Source organism: Indicator indicator, chromosome 27 (assembly GCF_027791375.1).
Source record: "Indicator indicator isolate 239-I01 chromosome 27, UM_Iind_1.1, whole genome shotgun sequence".
Taxonomy (NCBI): Eukaryota; Metazoa; Chordata; class Aves; order Piciformes; family Indicatoridae; genus Indicator; species Indicator indicator.
This window is the reverse complement of record NC_072036.1, coordinates 7,607,809-7,632,267: the sequence shown is the minus strand read 5'-3', so window position 1 is coordinate 7,632,267 and position 24,459 is coordinate 7,607,809. Positions and strand designations below refer to the sequence as shown.

Below are 24,459 nucleotides of genomic sequence, written 5' to 3'. Positions count from 1 at the left end.
TGTTTATTTTTCAAAGGTTCTCTGGAAGCAAGTTAAAGAATGAGGTAAGTGCTGTAATCTGTTTCCTATCCAAATCCTGTGTGATCTGTGGTTTTGTTCACATTCATTTCTTTGAAAATTAGAACAATATTTTTCACTGCATGACTTTTTTTTCCCCCTCATAAAGCTGAATATTTAGCTGCTCTTAAATATTCAAAGAAAAACAAGATTGGAAGGCACCTTCTGGGGTTCCTGTGTCAATCCAGTTCCTCATAAACATAGTTTCATAATAGACCCTCTTAAGCAAAGGATCAAGCTCTAGCTTAATTTTTTTTTTTTTTTTTTTGCATCCATTACTTTTGCAAGAGTGCTTTTACAGAATCTCATTTGTCTGACTGGAAGCCAAAAGACCTTTTTTTAAAATTAATCTGGATTTTATACCTCCTGTTCAGGATTGTCTTTCTTGCATCTTTTTGCCCTTCATAACAATTTCCTGTGATGTCTTTTTGCTGCTTTTGCTTGCAAGACAGAACAAACAGCAGCATTTTGTCACTTCTGATCAGCCTTGCAGCCTTTCGCTGTACTTGTTCCAATTTGAATGTCTCTATAGCAAAAAAAAAAAGAAAAAAAGAAAGAAATCTGGTAATTTTCTATTGAAAATATCCCTTCTGATGAAACCTAGAACTGTGTTTGGGTTTTGTTTTGTTTTGTTTTTCCACCAGTAGCCTCCATTTTCATTACTGTATTCTGCTATAGTCACTGTCCTTCTGGTCATCAAAAATTATGGATTATTTTTCATTAAGGGTTAAGAATTGCTCCCAGGTCTCTTTGTTTTGTTTTGGTTTGGTTTTTTTTTGACACTGAGTTCAGCTGGCATGCAATAGCCTGCATCCATGCTATCCAAGTTCTGAACCTACAAAACAACACAGGCACATCTCAGCCACATTGCCACAGAGAAAAAAATCCCTCCCATGCAGTACCTGTTGGAAGCATGACTAGGAATTGTTTGGGACAATGTTAACTGGCATGGGCCAAAGGAATGCCAGGGGCCAATCTGGACAATACTGTTAAGACTTCCTGACACCATTTAATTTACTAGACTAAATACAGCCTCTGTGATCAACTGATAACCAGCAAGTCTTTCTCCTTTTTCATTGCCAGATAAGCAACTCCTAGCTGATAGCAGACATTCTCATTGGTCCCTGAAAATGTAGCTTTGCTCTATTGATTTTCATCCCCTTTATTGCCATTATCTGCAGAACTTTGTACATGACCTCTTAATCTTCCTCTTTATTGATGATTTTATTAGCTCATGTCAGCCAATTTATTCTATGAAATGTTCAATGAGTTCAGCCCCAAGGCTGATCTTTGAGAGTCTTCAATCTCTTTTCAACCCAGCAGTTTCCCTGTCAACAAAACTTGTTAGCATTTCAGCTGGAGTCAGTTTCTAAGATTCTTGTACTAATCCCCATTTTCAGCAGCATAACAAATCATTTCCCATGGTGACATCATGTCAAGTATCTCAGTGAGGTTCAGACAGATTAGATCTGCTGCATTTTCCCTCTTCTGACAATCAGCGGCCTTATCAAAAAGAGATAGTGCTGTGCCATGGGATATCCCCAGCCTAGTCAAGGATTCATGAGTGCTGCTAGAGCAGTCATTCTTTCAGAGTTTAGGGGTGGAAAATGTCTGTTTGCCTTTGCATAGATGAATGCACATTTCCTTCCATCTTGGGTGTGACATTCCCAGGCTGTTTGGGAATTGACAGTTCCATAAACCTTTCTTGTTTCTGTCCCAAAGTTCAATACTTCTGTCTTCCTGGAAAAAGAATCACAGAGAAATCTGGAACAGCTCTGCTATGAGGATAGGCTGAGGGAGCTGGAGTTGCTCATCCTAGAGAAGAGAAGATTCCAGGGCAACCTTAGAGCTGCCTTCTGATGTCTGAAGGGATCCTACAGGAAGGCTGCAGAGGGACTTGTCATAAGGGTGTCTAGAGACAGGACAAGGGGGAATAGTTTTTTGCTGAGGGAGAATAAGTTTAGACTGGATCTTGGGAAGAATTTCTTCAGTATGAGGCTGGTGAGACTCTGGAATAGGCTGCCCAAGAATGTTGTGGATGTCTCCTCCATGGGGGTGTTCAAAGTCAGGTTGGATGAGGGCTTGAGCAGCTGAGTCTAGTTGAGAGGCTTCCTTGCCCATGGTTGGGAGGTTGGAGTAGATGATATCTAAGATCCCTTCCAACCTAAGCCATTCTATGAAATAAGTGAGAGCATATCAGTTATGAATTCTCAATCGTTTAGCTGTGTGTTGTCTGAATTTTTTCAGGCAGGTCTTAAAGGAACAAAATACATGAAAACTGAATTTTACCAATCTCAGCATACTGAAAATTTGGCCTCATACTTCCCATTAAAGTGAATAAGTGATATCCTCATTCATTTGCTTGGAAAATACATGCAGTTAGGTATTCCAGAAAGATTCACAATGATTGCAGAAGGTGTAATTCTCAGTAGGAACATAAAGACATTGAAAAGATGTTAAACCCCTGATTGTCTAAATATACTGAGCAAATGGCAGCTGAATGAACACTTATTGAGTGCCAGGGACACTGTTTACTTCTGGTATGTTTTATCACATTTTCTAGTATTCTCTCTGTAGGGGGAGATATCAGCAAATTCTTTTATCTAAACCAGTTAGTGCACCATTAGAGTCTGCATGGTTAATTAGGCAGATAATATTACTGTCATTATCTTAATGTTAAATGGCCATTAAGAAACAGATGGCATTAAATTGAAAGGGCAAGTGGCAGTGGGTTAAAATATTAAGCCTAGAACTGAGGCATAGTCATATAAATCCATTAGCAAGGTAAAAAATATTGCAGATTACCTTCTCTTAAACCTCCCACCACCATCACTGCTTTCTTTTAAATGAACTAATCCCTTTTAATCAGAGCTTTTAATATATTTCATGAGTAATTGCATAATAAAATCATTAAGATTGCTCCTGGTATTAAAAAAGACAAACCTCCTGATACTAACAGGCAATTATTGCAGTGCAAAAGTATTGACAGGAGCAAGTACTTAATGTTTCTGAATTTCTGCAATGTCTTTGACTTAGAGCTTTGCATGTATTTGAGTAGCAGATAGCACAGGCAAAGTGTGTTTGCATAATGTATGCTTCTGTTCCTTGCTGTCTGTTTTGGCAGAGGTAACACCCTGCCTAAACAGGGAGGTATATATATGGTGACAAAGTCAGTTGTTCTGGTTGTACTTCTCTGAGTTCAGAATTTGAGAGGATTTCACTTGAAACTGACTCCAGTTCATGAGTCAACATTTATAGGAAAATACTCCCCTTTCATGTTTCATAGACTGTATGTTACTCTGTAAACCTACTGTTCCCACTGCTGGGATATCTGATTGTATGCTAAAGGGTAGGAAAAAGCCACTTCAGGTACTGCTCAAATACCTTGTTCTTGGTCATAAATTCCATCCAGGGGTACAAAGGGAATCTGCATGGAAGCAATGGATTTAGCACAGGAATACACAGAAGGTCTGCTCAAGGCTCTGTTCACTTCCCCAATGTAAGGACTGGATGGGCTAAAATGGAACAAAAGATTTCAGCCTTTCAGTCTTCTCTAGGTTTGAATGCAGTCCTGTGACAGTAAGTATGATTCAGTCAGTAAGGACAGAATCATAAGGCAGATTTTATTGCTTCTCTTCAGGGTAAGAGTTTCACCTTAATGATACCATTTGCAAGCTTAATGAGGGTAATGCCATGTGTGTTATAAATATATGCATAGTAACGCTGTGTCACCACAGAATGGTACTGCTCAGCTTTACTGAGAAGTAGACTAAATCAGGGTTTTGTGAGGGTTGTTATGTTAGAGGTCTAAACAAGGGCTGATTTATCCATATATTGCTTCTTGATCATTATACATCCATACAAGACTGCTTGTTGTTTCATCCTTCAATCTCATTGCTCTGAAGACTACCAGCTAATAGTTATCCAAGATCTTTTCACTAGTCTGTAACTAGTACAAGATGTGTCTACAACATTTCAGGTGCCACAAGCTGAGAGGTGTAAAAGGTGAACTCTCAAGAACTGAAAGGAACGCTCAGATCAGCAGAATTTAGCATAATTCAAGAGGGATTTCTGTTGTGTCCAAGTCAGCACTGACCATATCTCAACAAAGTAACTGGAGAACACAACTGGGAGTATCATTCTTACTGAGATATGAAACTTCTTGTCTGGTCAGCCACAGTCACAGAAAGCTATATAATAAATACTTGGTTCAGAAGTGTCCATAGACCCTACATGACATCACATCCATAACATCATGAAATATTATCAGGCCTTACAATAAACTAAAATAATGGTTACCATAGTAAAACAGCAGGAATCACTGTCTCTGTGCTATCAGAGGAGGGAAAGCACAAGAGAGAACATTAATACCTCCAGTTCTCCAAGTCTCTGAAATACAAAGATACATATCAAATAATACTCAGGGTCCCTGTGAGGATATCAGAGTCCATACTGTAGAGGAGAGCAGTATTCTACTTTAGCTTTTAAACACAGATTAAATCCAAAGCTCGTAGAATTCCCTGAATGGAATGTGGCTCAAATGCAGCATCACTCTGAAAACTATTTGGTCCATATTTAATTACCTTCCCGAGCTGGAATACAGAGCTGGATAAGAATCAATATTTTGGAAGGATTAGCTGGAATACAGATCTGGATAAGCTGAATGTAAATATTCTGGACTGTTGAGAGCCTGCTGAGATCATGTACAAGCTCAGCATGAGTTGTTGGTTTCACTTTAAGCTGTATTTAGCTCTTTCAACATTCCTGTTTTTTCCCCTTCCATTCCAGGGTGGCTTCACTCGCAAATACTCTCTGAGTTCCAAGACTGGAACTCTTCTCCCGGAGTTTCCAAGCGCTCAACATCTTTTGCTTCAAGGCTGCCTTTCTAAAGACAAGGTAAAATGAGAGCTGCTTCTGACTTACAGTTCAAAAATTGCCACAGAATGTTTCTTCCTATCTTAGCCTTTGAGGTATTGACATGAAAGAGCCAGAAATGTCCATAATCAAACAGAGGTGACTGATTTATAGAGGGGGCAAACCTTTACTAACACCAATTAACTGCCTTTCCACTGGAAAGGTGGTTGAATTATTTACCTATTAACTGACCTGGTATTTTAGAAACTGATGGTATGTGAGACAGAGAGAGCAAAATAAATAGCTGGGAAGTTGTATTCCTTCCAAATGCCTTTGCATTTAAGGTAAATTTTATTCTAATTAGATCAGAACAAATAATTCACAGCAAATAATCGATTTTACTCTGATTTTACTCTTTCATTAATTGTTTGAAAAGAGATTGTGAAAATCTTAGTTGGTTTTTTTTTTTTTGTTTGGGTTTGGAGTTTTTAATGAAAAAAATATTTCTCAAGCCAAAACTTGGTGTTGCTTATCCTAAGGGCAGCTGTTCAGCTAGAAATGTTGCTGGTTTATATTTTATGCCTTTTACTGGTTGGCTGTGTGTTACATCTGTATTGTTTCTGCTCACACGACAGACTGCTACATCCCTGCACTGTGCTAGAAACTTTTTGATACACATTGTGAACTCTCCCAGTGTAGCCTTCAGTACAGGTCATGATGGTGGTAGTCTTGAGATCTCTTGCTTTAAAGCTTTTTTGTTTCTTGAGCCCTTTCTCTTACGTTTGTTCTGTGAAAGTAATGAAGCCTAGGATTCCTGTTTTGAGGAATATCTGCACAGAGGTCTTGCCTGGGAATCTTACAGTTCCTAAAGAAAGTCCAAAAACTGGTACACAATACTGAACATCCCCTGCTGCTCCTTTCTCTTATGTATACAGCATTCTTATAACACTGAAATCTGAAGAGCTCTTGAGGTCCCTTGCAGACCCAACACAGCAGTGTAAGCAAAACTGAATTTTACCACTCCAACAGTGAAGAAAAAGATGAAACTCCTTCTATTTTCATTTTTGGGTCATCAGCAGCATGTAGTTGCTTTGATGCTGGAACCAGGTGGGAGAGCACAGTTGCTGTGTCTGGGGACAGAATCATGGAGTTATGAGGAAACTGTGGGAAAAACTATGAATTTCTGTGTGTCTCCCACTCTCTCTTTCCTAGCTGCTCTTTCCTTATTCCTTGTTCTCTTATCTCCTGTTCTCATTCCTTACTGTCCTTCCCTCTTTCAATTCATCTGACCAGGGGTTACTGAATCCAAGGTGTTTAGGTACTCTGTGGAGAGGAGCCAGTACATGAAGTTTGATTCCTGCAGTAAACTCCTAAGAAACTGCATGCAACTGAAATCTCCATAAATGTAGCAGTCTGCACTGAAATAGGTTGATAATTTCTACATTTGATGCTTCTGAAGAAAACTCACCCAAACTTTAAACTTCCAGCAACTCCTTCCAAAAACCAAAACATTGCTGTTAACTTTCTTGAGTCTCACACTTTCCCCATTGTTTTCAAAGAGAAATACTTACAGAAGCAGCTCAGAAAGTCAGCAAAGTCCATTTTCAAAGACATTTGTGTGCTAAACTTATGGAAATAAGGTGGTAGGAGCTTCATTTGAGAGCTCATTCTGCCAGAGAAGTTCAGAAGCTGTGACAGGCCTTCTTTGATTCTGGACCATAAGAATGGTTTTATTTCCTTGAAATGCTTCACAGGTTTCTTAGTGTTCTTGAGGTTTTTTTTTCGTGTGTGTTTGGTTTTTGGAGTTTTTTTGTTGGTTGGTTGGAGGGAGGTTTCTTTTTTTTTGTTTGATTGCTTTTTTTTGGTGGTTTGTGGTTTTTTTTTAATTAATTTGCTACAAGTTAAAAAATCACTCTCATTTTTTCACAAAATCATTTAACATCTCTGCAGAGTTACTAAAAGAAGGGAGCACTCCACTCAAATTAGCCTGATGAGATGAAAGGGAGTTGTGCTTTTTAAAGTTCAGTCCCTTTAAGGCAGTGATTAAACTTTGACCAACTGACTGGCAGCTATTTTCTCATTTGTCCAACTAGATGATGTCTCAGAACACTCATAGACGCCTATAGTAGCCTAATGATTAACTTGTACTACTCTTTAGGATTAATCTTACTCTCAGAAAGGTGAATTTACTTTACCATCTGCCTGGCTAATCTAGCCTTACTTTGATATCCACGTTTTCACAGTGTGTGTAGTTTCAGATGCTGCATTTCTGACAGCAGCATTGAGACTTAAAGCTGTTGATTAAAAACTAGAGATGAGTGACCTCCTCATCCCCTCTGGATATACAGACTGCCTGTTGTAATTCAGTTGCAATACAGTTTGTAGTCTGTATTTAAATACTAGCAGAAAGCAGAAGCCTAGATCATTATAGCAGTAAAGGAGAGGGCTAAGAAACTCTGTTTAATCTTTCTTTCTTCCAAAATAGGTAGATACTCTTATCATGATGTACAAAACACACTGTCAGTGTGTCCTTGACAATGCAATTAATGGGAACTTTGAAGAGGTAAGGTTGTTTGAACACCCATTCTTGGTATATATGCACAGGGAGCCAAGAATAAGTTATGTCCATTAATCTGGTTCCTACTCCTTTAGATTCAGCATTTCTTACTACATTTTTGGCAAGGAATGCCTGACCATCTTCTCCCTCTGCTTGAAAATCCCATCATCGTTGACATCTTCTGTGTTTGTGACTCCATACTGTATAAGGTAAGTTTTTAGCTACATGCATAATCTTAACCATGTTACAGCTTTTGCTTGTACAAACCCAGCATTTAAGTTAGAATAATAGGATGCCATGACTGCTTTCTGCCTCCTGCCTGGGTAAATCAGCAACAATTCCATTGAAGCATACATAAAACTGACCCACGTAGGGCTGGACTCCAGCCTCAGCTCTGCTGCACATTTGGTGTGTGACTACAGGCAGCACACTAGTGGTGAAGTCCTGACCTCCTTTCTTGGACGTAGCTAAAAGAAATGCCTGTGTGCTTCACTGACAAAGCTGACTGAGTTAAACCTGGATGAAGACTGAAGCCTTGGTTTTGCTTAAAAGATTGTTGCAATTTCTAGCAGCAGAGTGAGTCTGTGGCAGATCATTGAGGTGATTCCACATGCAAATCTGTTACTCACAGGTTATGCCAGGCCATGGGTTCATGCTACAAAGGTGGAAGGATACTGGGTTAAGGTATTCCTGTCTGCTACACTTTGTGTCATCTAATAAGTGATGAGAGAGTTCTAGGTACATAAATTTCTGGAGGATAGGTTGAATGGCTTTAGTCTGTATAAATTTCCTGTCCTTATCACTTTGCAATCTAAGTGTACACTAACAACATGAATGAATAAGTGGTCAGTGGAAGCTTGATACCATTTTCTGTTACCTTTTTGAAGGTCCTTACAGATGTACTCATCCCTGCAACAATGCAAGAAATGCCAGAAAGGTAGGGATTTGACAATGGTAATGCTACATTCTGTTTGGTAGGCATCTTCCAGACAAATTCTGTGTCCTAGAGAATTTTTCTCACCATATTTATGCTCATATTTAGAACTGTAGTATATAAATGGCAAAATACTCTCAACTCTGAGGACAGCTATAGAACAGCCTTAAAATACTACACAATGTTTTTCTGTCTCATTTTACTGGACTGTTGGATACTTGGAAACAGGTTTCTTCTACACTAAAGCTCTAGAAGGTCAAAAAAGAAGCAGAATGTGCTTATGTTGTTTGAGGAAAAATTATTGTCACCTTTTTTGCAGAATACTTTCCAGGTTTGTGTCCATATTATCTAAGCATTTTTCTCCACAAGACATTAACAAGAGGAATATTAGAAGTTACCTCTGAATCTTCTCATTTTTCCTTTTTACTTGAAGGGCATCTTGTTAAGGGTTTTATTGTCTAAGTCCTTAGTTTCTGATTTCTCTAACAGGTCTTGGATTTCATATGGTTTATTCTTAAAGCCAGTGTTTCTCAACCTATTTCAGCTGACAGATGGCTTGTAATGTTTCTCAGAGGAGGTACAGATCAATATATAGTCAACTTCAGCCTTCTGATGATTGCTCGTTTCCTGTTTCCTTTTGGTGACACCTGAGGAGTAATTCACACACATGTGCAGAATATCTGTTAATAATAGGTAGAAACACAACTAATTAAACTAATGCAAGAAATTTTCAATTGGTATTTCTCTAAAACACTTTTTTTTTCTTTTGTCCTTGTAGTTTACTGGCAGATATAAGAAATTTTGCCAAAAACTGGGAACAGTGGGTGGTCTCCTCTTTGGAAAACCTACCAGAAAGCCTGGCAGATAAGAAGCTGCCTATTGCACGAAGATTTGTTTCCTCTCTGAAACGACAGACATCGTTCCTGCACCTAGCACAGGTAAAAAGAGTAAGACTACAAGCTCCAGAAGTTGCCTGCTCTATTCAGTGCACCTTGCTGGTTATGAGATATAATGCATTGTTTTTTTTCAAGGTTCACCTTCAGCCATGCAAGACTTAAATCTTGTAGTTTTAGTCATGCAAGAAGGAAGTGGCCAGAAAGTGATCTAACCAAAATTTGTGGCCAAGAAGGCCAATGACATCCTGGGGTGGATTAGAAGGGTTATGGTTAGTAGGTTGAGAGAGGTTTTTCTGCCTCTCTACTGTGCCCTAGTGAGGCCACATCTGGAATATTGTGTCCAGTTTTGGAGTCCTCAGTTCAAGAAGGACCTCAAGGAATCACTTGAAAGATTCCAGTGCAGAGCCACAGAGATTCTGAAGGGAGTGGAAGACTTGTGAGGAAAAGCTGAGGGAGCTGTGACCCTTTAGCTTGGAGAAAAGGAGACTGAGGGGTGACCTCATCCATGTTTATAAAGGTGTGAAGGGCAGTGTTGGGAAGGCAGAGCCAGGCTCTGCTCAGTGATGTCCAACAACAGGACAAGGGGCAATGGGTGCAAGCTGGAGCGCAGGAGGTTCCACAGGAACATAAGGAAAACTTTCACTGTGAGGGTGACAAAGCACTGGAACAGGCTGCCCAAAGAGGATGTGGAGTCCCATTTTCTGGTGACAGTCAAAACCTGCCTGGATGTGTTCCTGTGTGACCTGCCCTAGGTGATCCTGCTCTGGCAGGGGGGTTGGACTGGATGAACTTTTGAGGTCCCTTTCAACCCCTAACATTCCTTGATTTAAACTTTAGTAGCAGAAAAGGGAGCAAAGACCAGGTATCTGCAATGAGGAGGCACCTTCTCATGGTGGTTTGGTAGATTATGCACAAGATACAGTGCACTAAAATGCTGACAGCTTGGGCTTTGACATAGTAGCAGTCCTCATGAATCATAACTGTAGGTACACCATACATTCATCTTGAATTAGTTTTCTCTTTCAGTAGCAGCCTCAGCAGGGCAGAGCAGAGGGGAAGGAGAACCTCTCATGACCTACTAACGACATCTCTTCTAACACACCCCAGGATGCCGTTGGCCTTCTTGGCCACAAGATGAAGTAGCATGTGGGTGATGTTGTGAAAATGATCTGATAGAAAGGTACAGTAGAAGAGGATTAGAATTCTAATGGAAGGGAAACATTACCTCATCTGATCTATGAAAACTCTGCCATGATAAGAAAATTAAATGGAATATAATTCTGCTCTGAGGTGGTCCCAGGTGGGGACCTGTGCTGATTTTGGCTGGGATAGAGTAGCTGCTCCAGGGCTATGCTTTGGATTTGTGCTGTGTTGATGACATGGGGATGGGTTAGCTACTGCTGAGCAGTGCTGATACAGTCAGGGCTTTTTCTGCTCCCCACATCACTCTGACAGTGAGTAGGCTGGGGGTGCACAAGCAGCTGGGAGGGGACACAACTGGGACTGCTGACTCCAGCTGACCAAAGGAACATTCCCTCTCATGTGATGTCATGGTCTGCAACAAAACTAGAAGGAAGGCTGGCTGGGAGCCCACTGCTCAGGGACTGGCTGGGCATTAGTGAGTTGATGGTAAGCAAATATTTTCATTTGTAGCAGTTGTCAGTCTTGGGGTTTATTTCTCTTTGTCATTCCCCACCCCCTCTCCTTACAATTTGTTATCATTAATAATATTGTTGCTATTATTTCTTTTTTTTTTTTAATAATATTAAACTACTTTCATCTCAGCCCATGATTATTATTTTTTTTTTTTTTTACTTTTACACTTCCAATTCTCTCACTCATCACATGGGAGCTGAGGAGTGAGTATGTGGCTGAGTGGTGGTGCTCAATTGCCAGCTGGGGTTAAGCCATGACAGGGTCTCAGCATTTTGCCTTCCCTTGCAGATTGCTCGGCCAGCTCTGTTTGATCAGCACGTGGTGAACTCCATGGTGTCAGATATTGAAAAAGTTGATTTGAATAGTATTGGCTCTCAGGCACTCCTTGCAGTCTCAGGAAGCACAGACTCTGATGGGGAGGTCTACAGTGAATGTAAGTTGATGGTGATACATTTGTGACATTAAAGTAATTCACTCTTCCATTCCATTGGAGATGAACTGAGAAAGGGCAGATGTACACACTGCATTCTCTGATCCAGCTCTCTGTTAACTTCAGTGGCTTTAAAAAAACCAATTGATTACCCTAGCATGTCCTACAAGAACAGAAGCTTGTGCTGGGAAGTCATCCCAGCTAGATGACTTTAAATGTTTGCTGAAAAAAATCATCCACATGTTAGTTCTTGAGTTTAATAAAATCCTGCTTGAAGTTTTGTCCTAATCACATGAGGATATTAGCATAGATCAGCTCTTGAAAGATGTCTCCAAAATTCCATATATTCATGGCTTCATTTGATGGATATTTGAGGATTATTTTTTGTGGTATGAATATTTTTTTCCCCAGAAAGTTGATCTTTAAAAAATTTTCTATAAAGTGTAACAACTCTTTTCATGCACAAAATAGAGTGAAGTACAAATTTTGAGCATCTTAATTTTCATACCCATACCTGTTGAGGGGGGAAAAAAATATATATAAAGCCACTTTTTCTGTTAGATAACATTTGTCACAAGAATCATATTGATCAGAGTTTGGAGAGTTGTGTTATCCCCTATTGTTACTTTGGTCATGACTATTTGCTTTCATTAATACTTCACAATCCTATTCACATTTCAATTTGAGGTGTCCATTTTCTGACTTTTTGTGTAATTGTTTTCTATTTCTATTTTTGTGTAATTGTTTTCTAACAATTCTAAGAATTGTTGTCTTCTTTCACTGGTTTAGAAAATAGGAGAAGGGGAAGAGAACTAACTGGTCCTTCAGGCACTACTATAAGGGAAGCTTAAGATAGTTTAAGCCACACTGCAGATAAAGCTTTACCACTAAAGTTAGTAATAGAAAGGTTTTTCAAAGCTGAATCTTTAAACGAATGGAAAATGTCAGACTTCATTTTTTTCTTTTGTTTTCTTCTAAAACTTCATTATCTTAAAATATGTAGCATTGCAATGCCTAAGTAATTAAGATATATGATGAATGTGTCTGCTTGCTTTGCTAGGGAATTGCTTGTTTCTTCACTGCTCTAATTCTTTGCTTTTCCTTTCCATGCTACAATATTGTCATATGGCTGGTGAGTGGCTTTTTCTCATGTTCAGAATGGTGTGCAATGATGTGTTCTCCTTTTTACATGGTAGATGACTCTATTACAGTGTTCCAAGAACTGAAGGACCTTCTAAAGAAGAATGCCACTGTGGAATCATTTATTGAATGGTTGGATACTGTGGTTGAGCAAAGGGTTATCAAGGTACCTTTCAAATGTTCTGCCTGACTCAAGACCAAATCCTATTCCCCCTTACTCCTTACACAGTCCCTTGCTTATGCAGTCCCATTGGTTTCCCCTATGGGATCCTCATCTTTGCTCCCATCTTCCTATTGCAACAGGGGAGTTCTTCATTTGGTGTGAAGGATTCCAGTGCTGTTAGCTCTAATTATTCATGTTGAGTGCTGTTAAACAGTCCTATGGGTGTGACAAACTGGGAAGTGTCTTAACCAAAATATTGAAGTTGGCACTGTTATAAACTGTATATGAAAAACTCTTCCACATTACCTCTGCATGCAGAATCACCAGGGTATTGCTCAGTAAGGTGAGCAAAAGCTGTTCCTTAGCTGTTCTTTCTTTCATGGTATTTGGCTGGTCCTGTATGTGTGTCCTTGATTTTGCTGGGACAAAATCCCAGGCCAGCCTTGGGCTGCAGGACATTAGCAGCTCTGAGTCAGCCAGGACAGCTGACTGGAGATGGCTCCAGTTGTATCCCAGATCAAGAGCATCACCCTCAGTATAAAGGGGGAAGCTTGCTGTAGAGAAGAGCCTTCTGCCAGAGCCTTTCTTCACCCTGCTCCTTTTCCATCTCCCCAAGATTGCCTTCTTGGATCTTGTAACTGCTACACCTCTGCTGGGCTGTGTATAATTTTATATATCTTCTACTGGCATTGGTATCTGTTCGGTTATTTCATTAAATCCATTGTCAGTTCAACCTGTGGGTCTTCTCTCTTTTTTCCCAGTTCCCCTTTTCTGCTGGGGAGGGGTCATAGATGATAGAGCAACTGCTGTAGTTTAACTCCAGATATGGGCTAAATGTAGACAATGCAGTTTAAATTAATGTAGCAGAAGGATTTAGAAGTATCTAACCTAGAGAAGGAAATCTACAAACCAGGATGGAAGATAGAGTTTTGTTGCCTTAGAAGATGCTTAATACAGTAGTTGATGGTTTTGATGGGTTGTCCTTCCCCAGTTTACAAGATAATTTATAATCAGAAGTATTTTATATGCATATACTTATGCAGGAGTGGTTACACTATAGCTCAGGACAGAATAATTGACTTCTGAGTTGCAGCTCAGGTAAGAAGTATTTACCAAATTTGTGACTCTTAACAGCAGAGTAAAATGCTGCCCATTGCATACAGCAGCTGAACGCTGATCATGTTCTAACTGGAAATGCAATACCTTACTCAGCATTTTGGGGAGCATCTTGATAAGAACGGAGTCAAGAGGAGGAGATAGTGTAGTTAGCTTTGACTGGCCTGCAGAAAAGTGCCTCTGCTACTTACAGAATAACAATGGTCATGTCACTCTTCTTCACCTGGTTCTGCAAATCTCAATGGAGGCAGTAATTTTTAAAGCACCCTGAAGTTCTTAATATTTGCTGTATTGTGTGTGAGCAGCATAGGGAGGAGCTTTGGATGATTCAGGGCAGCAGATTCAAAGCACGGCCTCATATACACTTACTTAGACACTCTAGTCTTGCTGAATTTGAGCAATCACAACTTCATGATTATGGTCTAAAACTGATTCTACAGCTTCAGAAGGCAATTCCTGCTAAACAAGTCAGGTAGAAAAGGTGAAGCTGTTTCTATTCAGCATCCACTGTGTGATGGTGTGTTATTAAACCTAACAGGTATGGTTCCTAGCAATGTTTCCCTGTAGTTAGGGGTAAGAAATACCAACAAGTCCTGATATGAGGCTAGGTCAGCTAAGCACAAGCTAATAATTTACAGAACATGTAATCCTTCCTTTGGTGTCTGCCTTCTGTTCATGCTGAAGTGTGGTTACTGTCAAACTCGTACCACAGCTTCTTTCTGCTTATTGTTTGAGAAAGCAACAGGGCATGTGTTACCTCATGAACAAATCACTGCCAGCAGCATTAAAACTCTCAATGTTACAACAGTAAACATAATCATTTTGTAAGAGAAAGTCTGGCCAGTGCTGTAGGGATTGCAGGAAAGTGCAAAGACTAATTTCTGTTCCCTCTTCGTGTGGAATAGCATTGTGCCAGAGGGTGGGGCTTTTTCTTTCTTTCTGCCCTTGCACACCTGCATATTTGCAGAACAATTTGGCACCTTTAATACTAGAATATGAGGTAATTTATATAACTTCAAGGCATAGCAAAGCCCAAGCAGTAAGCTTCACCCGCTCTGCTCTGATTGCACTGAAAAGAGTGGAGGCTGCTGCTCTTTATCACTTTAGGACACGCATTATGAAGACAGTTTTGAATCAGGCAACCTGATCCTTGGATTCAATTCTCTTTCTGTGCAGAAAGCAGGTTAGCATGTTTAACAGTGTTTTACTTTTCTCTTTCAGGCAAGCAAGCAAAATGGGAGGTCATTAAAGAAGAGGGCTCAAGACTTCCTTCTCAAGTGGAGCTTTTTTGGTGCTCGAGTGATGCACAACCTAACCCTAAACAATGCATCAAGTTTCGGTACCTGGCCTTTGTAAAACCACTCATCTTTTGCACATATGTGCTAGCACTTAGCAGCTTTCCACCCTTTGCTGTGCAGAGAAACCTGTCCTAGTTTAAATATTCTTTGATCAAAGCCACAAATGTAACATGTTTTGCAAACTAAAACACTGAATGTTAGCAAATATTTTGTTGGTGCCCTGTGTCACGAGTTCATTTTTAGAAGGTATTTTGATTTGCTGTTGGATGCTGCTTTGCCATTTAAGAGTTGGAAGCTGTCTTTGTTTTGATATAGCTATGGAAGTGTAATTGCACGTCTCAGTATAGGAGGCAGAAGGTTTAAATCATTCATTTTACCTGTGAATCAGTTTGGTACAAAATTGCTGCTATATAGAAGTTCTTGTGCATGATATGTTTCCATAAGAGCAAAAGGAATTTGGCAGATCACCACTCATGGACTTCTGGGATCAGCAGACAATCAGCTCAAGAGTGTTAATGGCTTTTAAAAAAATGAGATTCACATGTCCATCTTTGGATATTTTTGTGGACTCTTAGAACCTTTTATTTTATAAAAGAGGTGTGTGTGTATATATGTATATATATATATATATATATGTATATAAATAAGGTAGAGCAAGTGAAATTCACTTTAAATCTGGCACATAATTTCCTAAGTTTATTTGTGGGTACATTGTTTACCTAAAATCCAGAGGGTATTTGGAACAGCTGTAAGAAGAGATGTGTTTTTAATGTGATATATCCTTGAAATAAGGTCTTGACTTCACCAGTTATTGTCTGGTAATTTAGCACATGGCAAACAGAAATTGAGCAGAGGCATTCTAGCAGACTTTGGCCTTATCTAGCTTCACTGTGTGCCCTCTTCAAGTATAAAGCATGTCTCACTTTCATCAGTATTTTTCTTTGATGTAATTAGTGGTCAAATAGCCTACAGGACAGTAAACAATTGAGCTAGGTGGGCCAGTTGAAAGAGAGATTAGAGCTAGAAGTTAGGCACTATATCTTGTTGGTCTTGCCAGGTCATTTAAAGTCCACAATTATTTGTTTGTTTCACTTGCTTCTTGTAGAGTGGTGGGAGATGGTCACAAAGATAACTCAGCTACTCTCTCTCTTTCTGCTCCAAAAGGTTCTTTTCATTTGATCCGCATGCTGCTAGATGAGTACATCCTGCTTGCCATGGAGACACAGTTCAACAATGACAAAGAACAAGAACTCCAGAATCTACTGGACAAATACATGAAGAATTTAGGTAACTGGAGCTTAGTTCTGTTGGATGTACTCTTACATGTGTAGAAATTGACTTATTTCTTTGACTTTAAACAGAAGGAGGCTTACTGCCTTCTCCTGAAGGTGTAGGTTATATGCAACATCATCAAATTCATCTGAAAAGCTTGTGGCCATTCATTCCATCTTTGTACCATAGTTCAGTTAACATTTTGTGAGGAATGTGAATGCACTGGATCACTGACATGATCTTGGGTGCAGGAAGCACTTGTAGGTACATCTGAAGGGCCCCAAACTGAAGTGTGGAAAGAGGTATGAGTAGCAGAAAGGGCACAAATCCTAATCCACTTTTTCTGTCAAAGTTTATATGCCTCAAGTTAAGAATATATTAAATGTTACCAAAATGCAAATATCCCTGCAAAGCTGGAACACAAAGTTGGAGCTGTTTTAGCATCTGGTTGAAGTAGTGCTATGTGGAAGAGAAACCAAATTAACAAAAAGCAGTATCCTTCATATTTTCCATCTACCATCTTCAAGGTTAGACAGTTTGAAGTCATATGCTCCAGGTCCTTTACTATAGAATGAATGAAGATTGATTTGGATCAGATTCTGGTCCAAGTTGATCCCTAAAAGTTCAGTGAAACTTGACTGGGTTCTACTGATTATTTTTTTTTTTAATTAATATTGACAGGACCAACCTGTCTTTAACTTTTTGGTTGCTGCAAGACACTTACATAGAATTTGACTTACAATAGATGGTGAACTTTTAATTTAGCCTTAAAGTTTAGACAAAAATCTTGCCCTGTGTAGCATCTGCCATATCCTTGGATATATAGGTGAAGTAGTTGAAACCTTATGGTAAAATCATAATTTCCACTGAAGAACAGCAAAGCTTCCACTGACTTTATCATTAGTCTGCAGGAAACTGAAGAACTACTGAGTATAACATGCTTCTCTTTAGATGTCAGTATGAAAACAGACTTCCTATTGCTAGCTTCAGGATGAAGTGTTGTGAGCCTGATTCACTCAGTGCCATTTGATTCAAAGGGATAAATTTACTTCAAGGGGATAAATCTGATTTATGCATTTACTATGATAACTTCAGTAAGGAGCTGATGCTCTGTGATGTAGATCTGTCTTCAAGGAATATGATACAGTTCTGCTGTAGATGAAGACTAGAGCAGAATTTGTATTCATTAGCTACAGGCAAAATATGGAGGCCTTACCAAGTTTTAAAATAAACAACCAAAAATATGAACAAATCAAGCAGCTCATATGGTGTCTATAAGAGTAGTGGTGAATGTCTGTCCTATGAGCGTACACAACAGCCACCAAAAATTTTAATTTACTCTTCCAGATGCAAGCAAAGCTACCTTTACTGCATCTCCAAGCTCCTGCTTCCTAGCAAATCGTAACAAAGCTGCTCCTCTGCCCAGTGACACTTCAGTCAAGAATGAGTGTCTAGCAGAGCAAACCTATGTGTCCTTGCCAGCTGGCCAGCCCAGCACTATACCTTCTGGTCTGAACCCCTTCACCACAGGTGACACTGAGAACATGCAGCTGGCAGGTATGTATCAGTTCTTCCAGTTTCTCCTTCCCTTATTTGCTTGTTAGTCTTTCAGTGCACAGTTACAGAGTGCTGTGGGAGAAGCAATGCCTGTATGCATTGGTAAAGACCTCTGGTAAATAACATTTCATGAGCTCACCTTCTGTGCCGTATCACATAAGGCACAATTGTAGAGCCCTGCCAGTAATAGATCCTCTTGGAACAATGGTACACCTCTTGCCTTGGTGAGGTTCTTGTGAGGAGAGGAAGAGGAGTAACACCTGGAACAAAAAGATGCTTGTAACCGCTGGAATTTGCCACTGAATGCAGCAGCCTCTAGGCTGGAGAATGAAAGTGGGAAGCTTTATAGCCTGAAGCCATGGATCCTGAATAGCTGAAGGGATCCTACAGAAGGATGCAGAGGGTCTTTTCATAAGGGTGTCTAGCAATAGGATAAGAGGGAATGGTTTTAAACTGAGGTAGAGTATAAATAGACTGAATCTTAGGAAGTTGTTCTTCAGTAGGAGGGTGGTGAGACTCTGCAATAGGCTGCCCAGGGAGGTTGTGGATGCCTTCTCCCTGGGGGTGTTTGTTCCTGGCTGGGTTGGATGAGGCTTTGAGCAGCTGAGTCTATTAAGAGGCATCCCTGCCCACGGTGGGGAGGTTGGAGTAGATGATATCTAAGGTCCCGTCCAACCTAAGCCATTCTATGATTAGAGTGTTGTATAGAGATGGGGGCTTTGTAAAGGCTTCAGTTGGTAATGTACACTCCATTGGAGGGTTAGTGCCTTAACAGATCCTCTCTTCAGCAGTACTGCACTATGGACACTAATCATGGCTAATGCTTATCTATTCCAGGTCAGATGGAGCTGTCTCAGAGCACTGGTCACCTGATAACTCCACCCATTTCACCAGCCATGGTCAGTCGAGGAAGTGTTATCAACCAGGGGCCAATGGCTGTGAGACCTCCAAGTGTAGGTCCAGTGTTATCCACACATTCACAGTGCTCTTCCTACTCAGACCCCCTTTACCAGACTTTGTCACAACCTAATCAGAATTACTATGGAAACAATTCCAATTACCAGGCTGTGTTCAGAACTCAGGCCCATTCCACTTCAGGAGTTTACCACCACAGAGCAGAGCACGGCCGCTTCACTGCCTTGAGTGAACAGCAGCTCTCTAGAGACTACTTCAGCAACAGCTGTGCTGTGTCTCCGTACAATGCCAGATCCCCTTCCAGCTATGCTCCCTCATCTATGCCTCAGGACACACACAATATGCAGTTTATGAATGCTGGGAGTTTCAATTTCTTGAGCAACTCAGTGTCTACGTGCCCAGGAGCAGCATATCCTCCTAATGCTTCCAATGGTATTAATATATATATTAATATATATTTTCTTTTTCCCTTCTGTTGCTCTTTCCTTGCTGGAATAAACTACTTTCTCTGCCTTTTTTTTTTTTCTTTTTTTTTTTCCCTCCTGTGGAAGATGTTTTCCAGCTCTTATTTATACCTCCCTGTTTTCCACTACTTTGATGACACAGAAGAGATTGTAAAGCAGCTTAACAAGCTACTTTAGGATTTATTTTCCTGTGGTGAATCCTCAGCTGACCTCAAGTACATCTGCTGCACCTATGCTAATCTTCCTTTGGCATCACCACCACCCGTTGCACAAAGGAAACAAAACCAGGATGATCTTGTGATTTAACAATCTCTTGAAAACCCCCAGAACATCTACTATGAAATAGAGCAGGCATAAGACAATTTACCTCTGGGCTCAGCATGATGGACCAGCCTACTCACAGAGTTAGGATGGTAAAAAGAAGTACAAAGGTGGGCAGTTATAATTAGTTTGAGACATTAGCCCTAGTATTTCTCACACTTAAAATGGAAATTTTTTGTCACAATCTGCTTCAGAGATACAGTCAGCAAAAACCCTTCTCCTGGAGGGAAGACACGTGTTGCCTTGACCTGGGTTTGTATATGCAGTGGGGATGTATGGCCATGCAGATTTCTCTTATGGCCACAGACTGCAGGCTACTGTTTTAATTCTTACCTTTGGACAGCAGGATGATTCTGTACTTGAAGGCACGACTGAACTCTTAGGATCTTTTTCCTCCCTCGTTGCCATCCTTCTTTTAGGCCAATCACTGTGTATGTTACTACTGTTACTAGGCTGTATGTGCACGTCAATAATCTTATTCTCAAGGGACTCAGCTGGTAACAGTTACTTTGTGTCCCAGGTTATCACAGGCTTCTGCTCTACCTTTTCTTTTCACCAGTGGTTTCACTCTGCTTTTATCCAATCCCATGAACAGGATATTATGGAAACAATATCAACTATCCAGACTCTCACAGGCTTGGAACTATGGTGGATCAGCACGTTTCTGTGATCAGCAGCGTTCGATCCTTGCCCTCGTACAGCGATATACATGATCCACTGAATATCCTGGATGACAGTGGAAGGAAGCACACAGGCTCCTACTACACAGAGTCCTCACCTTCAATTGTCTGTCGGACTCCTATGAGTAAGTGTAGCCAGCAGCTGAGGAAGAGCTGTGAACTTTTTGGCATTCTAACAAGTGCTGAGTATTAAACTGTGGATCGTAAGCACAGTACATGAGATGCAATATAGAGAGAAAATAGCTCAGTACCCAGGCTCTATCTTAAGATGTTCTCCTTAAAACAACAGGATAGTGGGTTTAGTAACTCCTTGCTCCTCTAAGCATGAGATCTGTGAGGAGTGGGATGACTGGCCTGAATGGCTGAAAAATCCACATTAGGAAACACTTTGAAAGTTTTAAGTGAGCTAATAACTGACTGGGCTCTTCTAAGGGCTCTTAAGAATCCTTACTGTCAAACAGATCTAGAGGTGTAGACATACATACTTCCTGTGGTGTAGTCCCTTCCTGTCCTGTGCTTCCACAGCTCTGTGGATTAGGCAAAGTTCCTACTGACTGTGAATTTTAGATGCTCTAACCTAACCCCAAAGGGTTTGTCTTGGTATATGCATAGAACAAATGGCAGCTGAGTTTGGTTTCATATTTCAAAAAGGGATGAATAGAAGAGATAAAATTGGGGCACCATTTGTTTCTTCAAAAGATTACCTCTTCCTACTACTTACCTGTTCACCTTGCACAGAAGATGAGACTTTGCTTGCCTCATTAAGAACCTGCAAGAATTCAGTGCTCAGTTCTTTAAAGGACACTAATGAGGGGGAAAAAAAACCAACAGGGATTGTGCCCATCAAGGATCTTCTGTACTGGTACATGTCAGGTGGTGGCAGTGGTGCCACCAGTGAATATGGTGCAAGACGAAGGTAAGGAGAGTGTACAGAAACAGCTCTGCACCATTTTCACAGAGGATGGTGCATATCCAAGCTGTAAGCCTCAGGCCCACAGATGGATTTTTAGGTCAAAGTCCATGTGCAAGTGAACTCAGCTATTTCCTGATGGAGGAAAAAGCCATTGAAGAAAAAGTATAGAAGTATAGGTAAACTGAGTGAAGTATAGAAGCATTAACATATCTACCAGGCACACCATACAAAGGACAGACAAGAGATTCAACCACATGAAATTCCATAGATAGAAAACTTGCAATGACAGTAACCTTTTTTTTTTTTCTCCCCTTCCCCCCCCCTCACAGCTTCAAACATGCAAACCACATCTTCTTCCCAGTGTATGTATGGAACATCTAGTCAGTTCCCTTCTCAGGAAAATCTGGAGTCCCATGGCCCGCCAAGCAGAGATATGGTGTCATCTCTACCACCAATCAACACTGTCTTCATGGGAGCAGCTGCTGGAGGAACCTAACTGAGAGTGACACATCAGTGCCTTAAGCTTACTTTCCAACTCCAGACATCAAGGCTATGATGACAACCCCCCTTCAAGTTGGTGGAATAGAAAAGTGTTACATATAGGTGTTAAAGGAGCCATTTTAGAGATAGCAGCAGCCCTACACACACACAAATTCCTATGTTCAGATTGAGTCCTGCTTGTGAACCACTCAGCATTGTCCTCACTGTTACAGCTCTTCAGTCAGAAATTCAGAGTGAGCAGAAGGAGCCAGTGATTCTTGCAAGCAAGACTAAGTTGTAAAGAAATGATTGCATCTATTCCTAATTTATTAAAAGTGCTATTTTAGTCTTTCACTTATATATATCTTTTTGTATAAAAATGTTTATTTAATGCCCCTGTTGCTCATTATTTATTAGGACCACAGAGTAACTGTTTACTTTCTCTTATTTGACAGATTGTCAAATGTATCTATGCTACCTCCTATGGAAATGTTTACAAGGTCAATTTTTACTGTTTTAAATGAAGCTAAGCCAAATCCTTAAGGTGTTGGTTTGTTTTTTTGTTTTTTTTTTTTTTTTTTCACTGCTGTGCTCTGGAAAGTCGATTTCAAATGTTTAGTGCCTGCTTCTGTCAGTGAATGTCCTCAGGAAATAAATAAAGCATATTGTGGGGATTTTATTTTTTGTTTCTTTTAAAATAAACCACTTTCTAGTAAAATAAAACCAACAGTGCCTGCAAATATCACCAGGTTACTATTTGTAACTGAACTGCTACTGAAACAAGTCATAGAATCGTAGAATGGTCTGGGTTGGAAGGAACCCCCTCTGCAGTCAGCAGGGGCATCCTCAAATACATCAGGTGGCCCAGAGCCCTGTTGAGCCTCACTTTAAATATTTCCACCTCACTAGGGCAACCTGTTTCAGTGGTCCACCACCCTCAGAGTAAAGAACCTGCTCCTAACATCCAGTCTAAATCTGCTCTTTCCTAGTTTGAAGCCACTGCCCCTTGTCCTATCCCCAGAAGTATTGTAACCAGTCCTTCTCCATCCTTCCTATAGCCCCCTTTGGGTACTGGCAGGATGCTATCAGATCTCCCCAGAGCTTTCTCCAGGCTGAACACCCCCAGCTCCCTCTGCCTGTGCTCAAAAAAGAGGTGCTCCAACCCCCTGATCATTTTGGTGGCCTTCATCTGGACCCTCTCCATCATGTCCATGTCCAACGGACACTATTGCCACAAAATCTCATGGGATTTCCAAGTTTCTTGTGATATGAGCCCAAGATTTCTAGGGCTGGAAATCCACAAAGAGATGCCCATCAAATTCCATGGGTTTAGGGCAATTGTGTATACTGAAACCAGCAGTAGTACAGATGATTACAACATACTGCAACCTTCCAGATCAGCTCTTGTAATTAAAAAGTCACAAGTGCCATGATACTCTCTATATAAACACACATTTATGTATGTTTCTGGAGAAGCCGGGTAAAGAATACTCACTAATGGCATCAAAGAGGACAGAGAACACACAAAACAAGCTTCTTGCTACACAGTCATTAAGTAACAGCTGCTATTTTCTAATCACATTGTCCTGACATTAGATTTGGATTCCAATCCACACTTGTGTGGTTAGTTGAGTCCCATATTCTCATTCAGTCCCTTGAACATCTGCTGGATATTGTGGAATGAGATAATAGGATGGTTTTGGTGGAAGAATAGATGGCATTAGGATGAGTTTTTATTTCTAATTCTGCCAATCTTCCTCTAGTATTTTCTATGAAGGGAGGTCTGACTGCAGCAGAAAAGCAATTGGGCTGGCTCATGAATAATTCCTGATACTAAATGCTTTATGCAGAAGTGTGTGATGGTTTGAAACTGTCTTTTTAATTTTTCCTTGCAAAGTTCAGAACAGAGAAAGTGAAAGAATGTAAATAAGTCACTATTGGGTGTAAGAAAGCAAAATAACGATTGTTCTAAACACTTCCATTGGATAGATAGAAATGTTTAAGAACTATTACCCAAAACAAAGTAGGCACTCTGCACATTCTGCGTTCGGCAGTGGGGGCAGTTGCTGGGCTGTCTGGCTGCTGTTTCTTCTTCTCTTCTGGCTGAAGATAACACACTGACCTTGGCAGCTAAGTTAACAACTTTCTGCTTAACTAACTCTGCTTCTTTGTCCAGGGGGGTCTGGGGGGAAGCTCCTGGGAGAGAGAGGCCCCTTTGGGAGGGTCCCCTTGGGGGGAAGCAAAGGGAGATCGATTGTGCTTTTTCTGTTGATTGTATATATTTGTGAATGTCGTGAATTTTGTATATTTGTACATATTCATTGCATTTCATTGTAGATTTTAGACTCTGCTTGTAAATACAGCTTTTCATTTGCTTCCAGACTGAGCTAGCCTGGTTATTGTCGGTGGGGGGGGGAATTTCAGCTCACACCGACACACTTTTTATTTTTGGCGCCCAACGTGGGGCTCGAACCCACGACCCTGAGATTAAGAGTCTCATGCTCTACTGACTGAGCTGAAAAAATAACAACGGAGTTCAGTCATTGAGATGTGGAAGACTTCAGCTCAATTTCTTCCTAATTCAGGGTGAAGTCCTGCACTCTGACCAAAAGTGCCCTTAATTATGCAAGAAAGTTTTGGTGTCAATAAAAATTTCCCAGTGATATGCAGGGCAATACAAACTGTTCAAACATATTCACTTTACAGCAAGTGAAGCAAGTACTGCAAAAGAGTTCTTTCTTCATGATTGTTCAGCT

General features: G+C 40.4%; 1 protein-coding gene and 1 non-coding gene across 2 annotated transcripts in view; one reads left to right on the top strand and one right to left on the bottom strand.

Annotated features, from left to right (window-relative positions):
• RFX6 (regulatory factor X6) overlaps positions 1–21,719 on the top strand; it is a 35,613-nt gene extending 13,894 nt beyond the window's left edge. Inside the window, exons 6-19 of the mRNA XM_054393121.1 lie at positions 17–44; positions 4,846–4,953; positions 7,397–7,474; positions 7,564–7,677; positions 8,356–8,405; positions 9,181–9,340; positions 11,243–11,387; positions 12,581–12,690; positions 15,025–15,142; positions 16,266–16,388; positions 17,721–17,930; positions 18,768–19,277; positions 20,226–20,435; positions 21,553–21,719. Of these exons, the coding sequence (XP_054249096.1) occupies positions 17–44; positions 4,846–4,953; positions 7,397–7,474; positions 7,564–7,677; positions 8,356–8,405; positions 9,181–9,340; positions 11,243–11,387; positions 12,581–12,690; positions 15,025–15,142; positions 16,266–16,388; positions 17,721–17,930; positions 18,768–19,277; positions 20,226–20,435; positions 21,553–21,719 (2,131 nt within the window). The remainder of the gene's footprint in view (positions 1–16; positions 45–4,845; positions 4,954–7,396; positions 7,475–7,563; positions 7,678–8,355; positions 8,406–9,180; positions 9,341–11,242; positions 11,388–12,580; positions 12,691–15,024; positions 15,143–16,265; positions 16,389–17,720; positions 17,931–18,767; positions 19,278–20,225; positions 20,436–21,552) is intronic.
• Positions 21,720–24,145: 2,426 nt separating this feature from the next.
• On the bottom strand, positions 24,146–24,229 carry TRNAK-CUU (transfer RNA lysine (anticodon CUU)). The gene has a single exon. It is a non-coding gene; the product is annotated as a tRNA-Lys (tRNA).
• Positions 24,230–24,459: the final 230 nt, after the last annotated feature.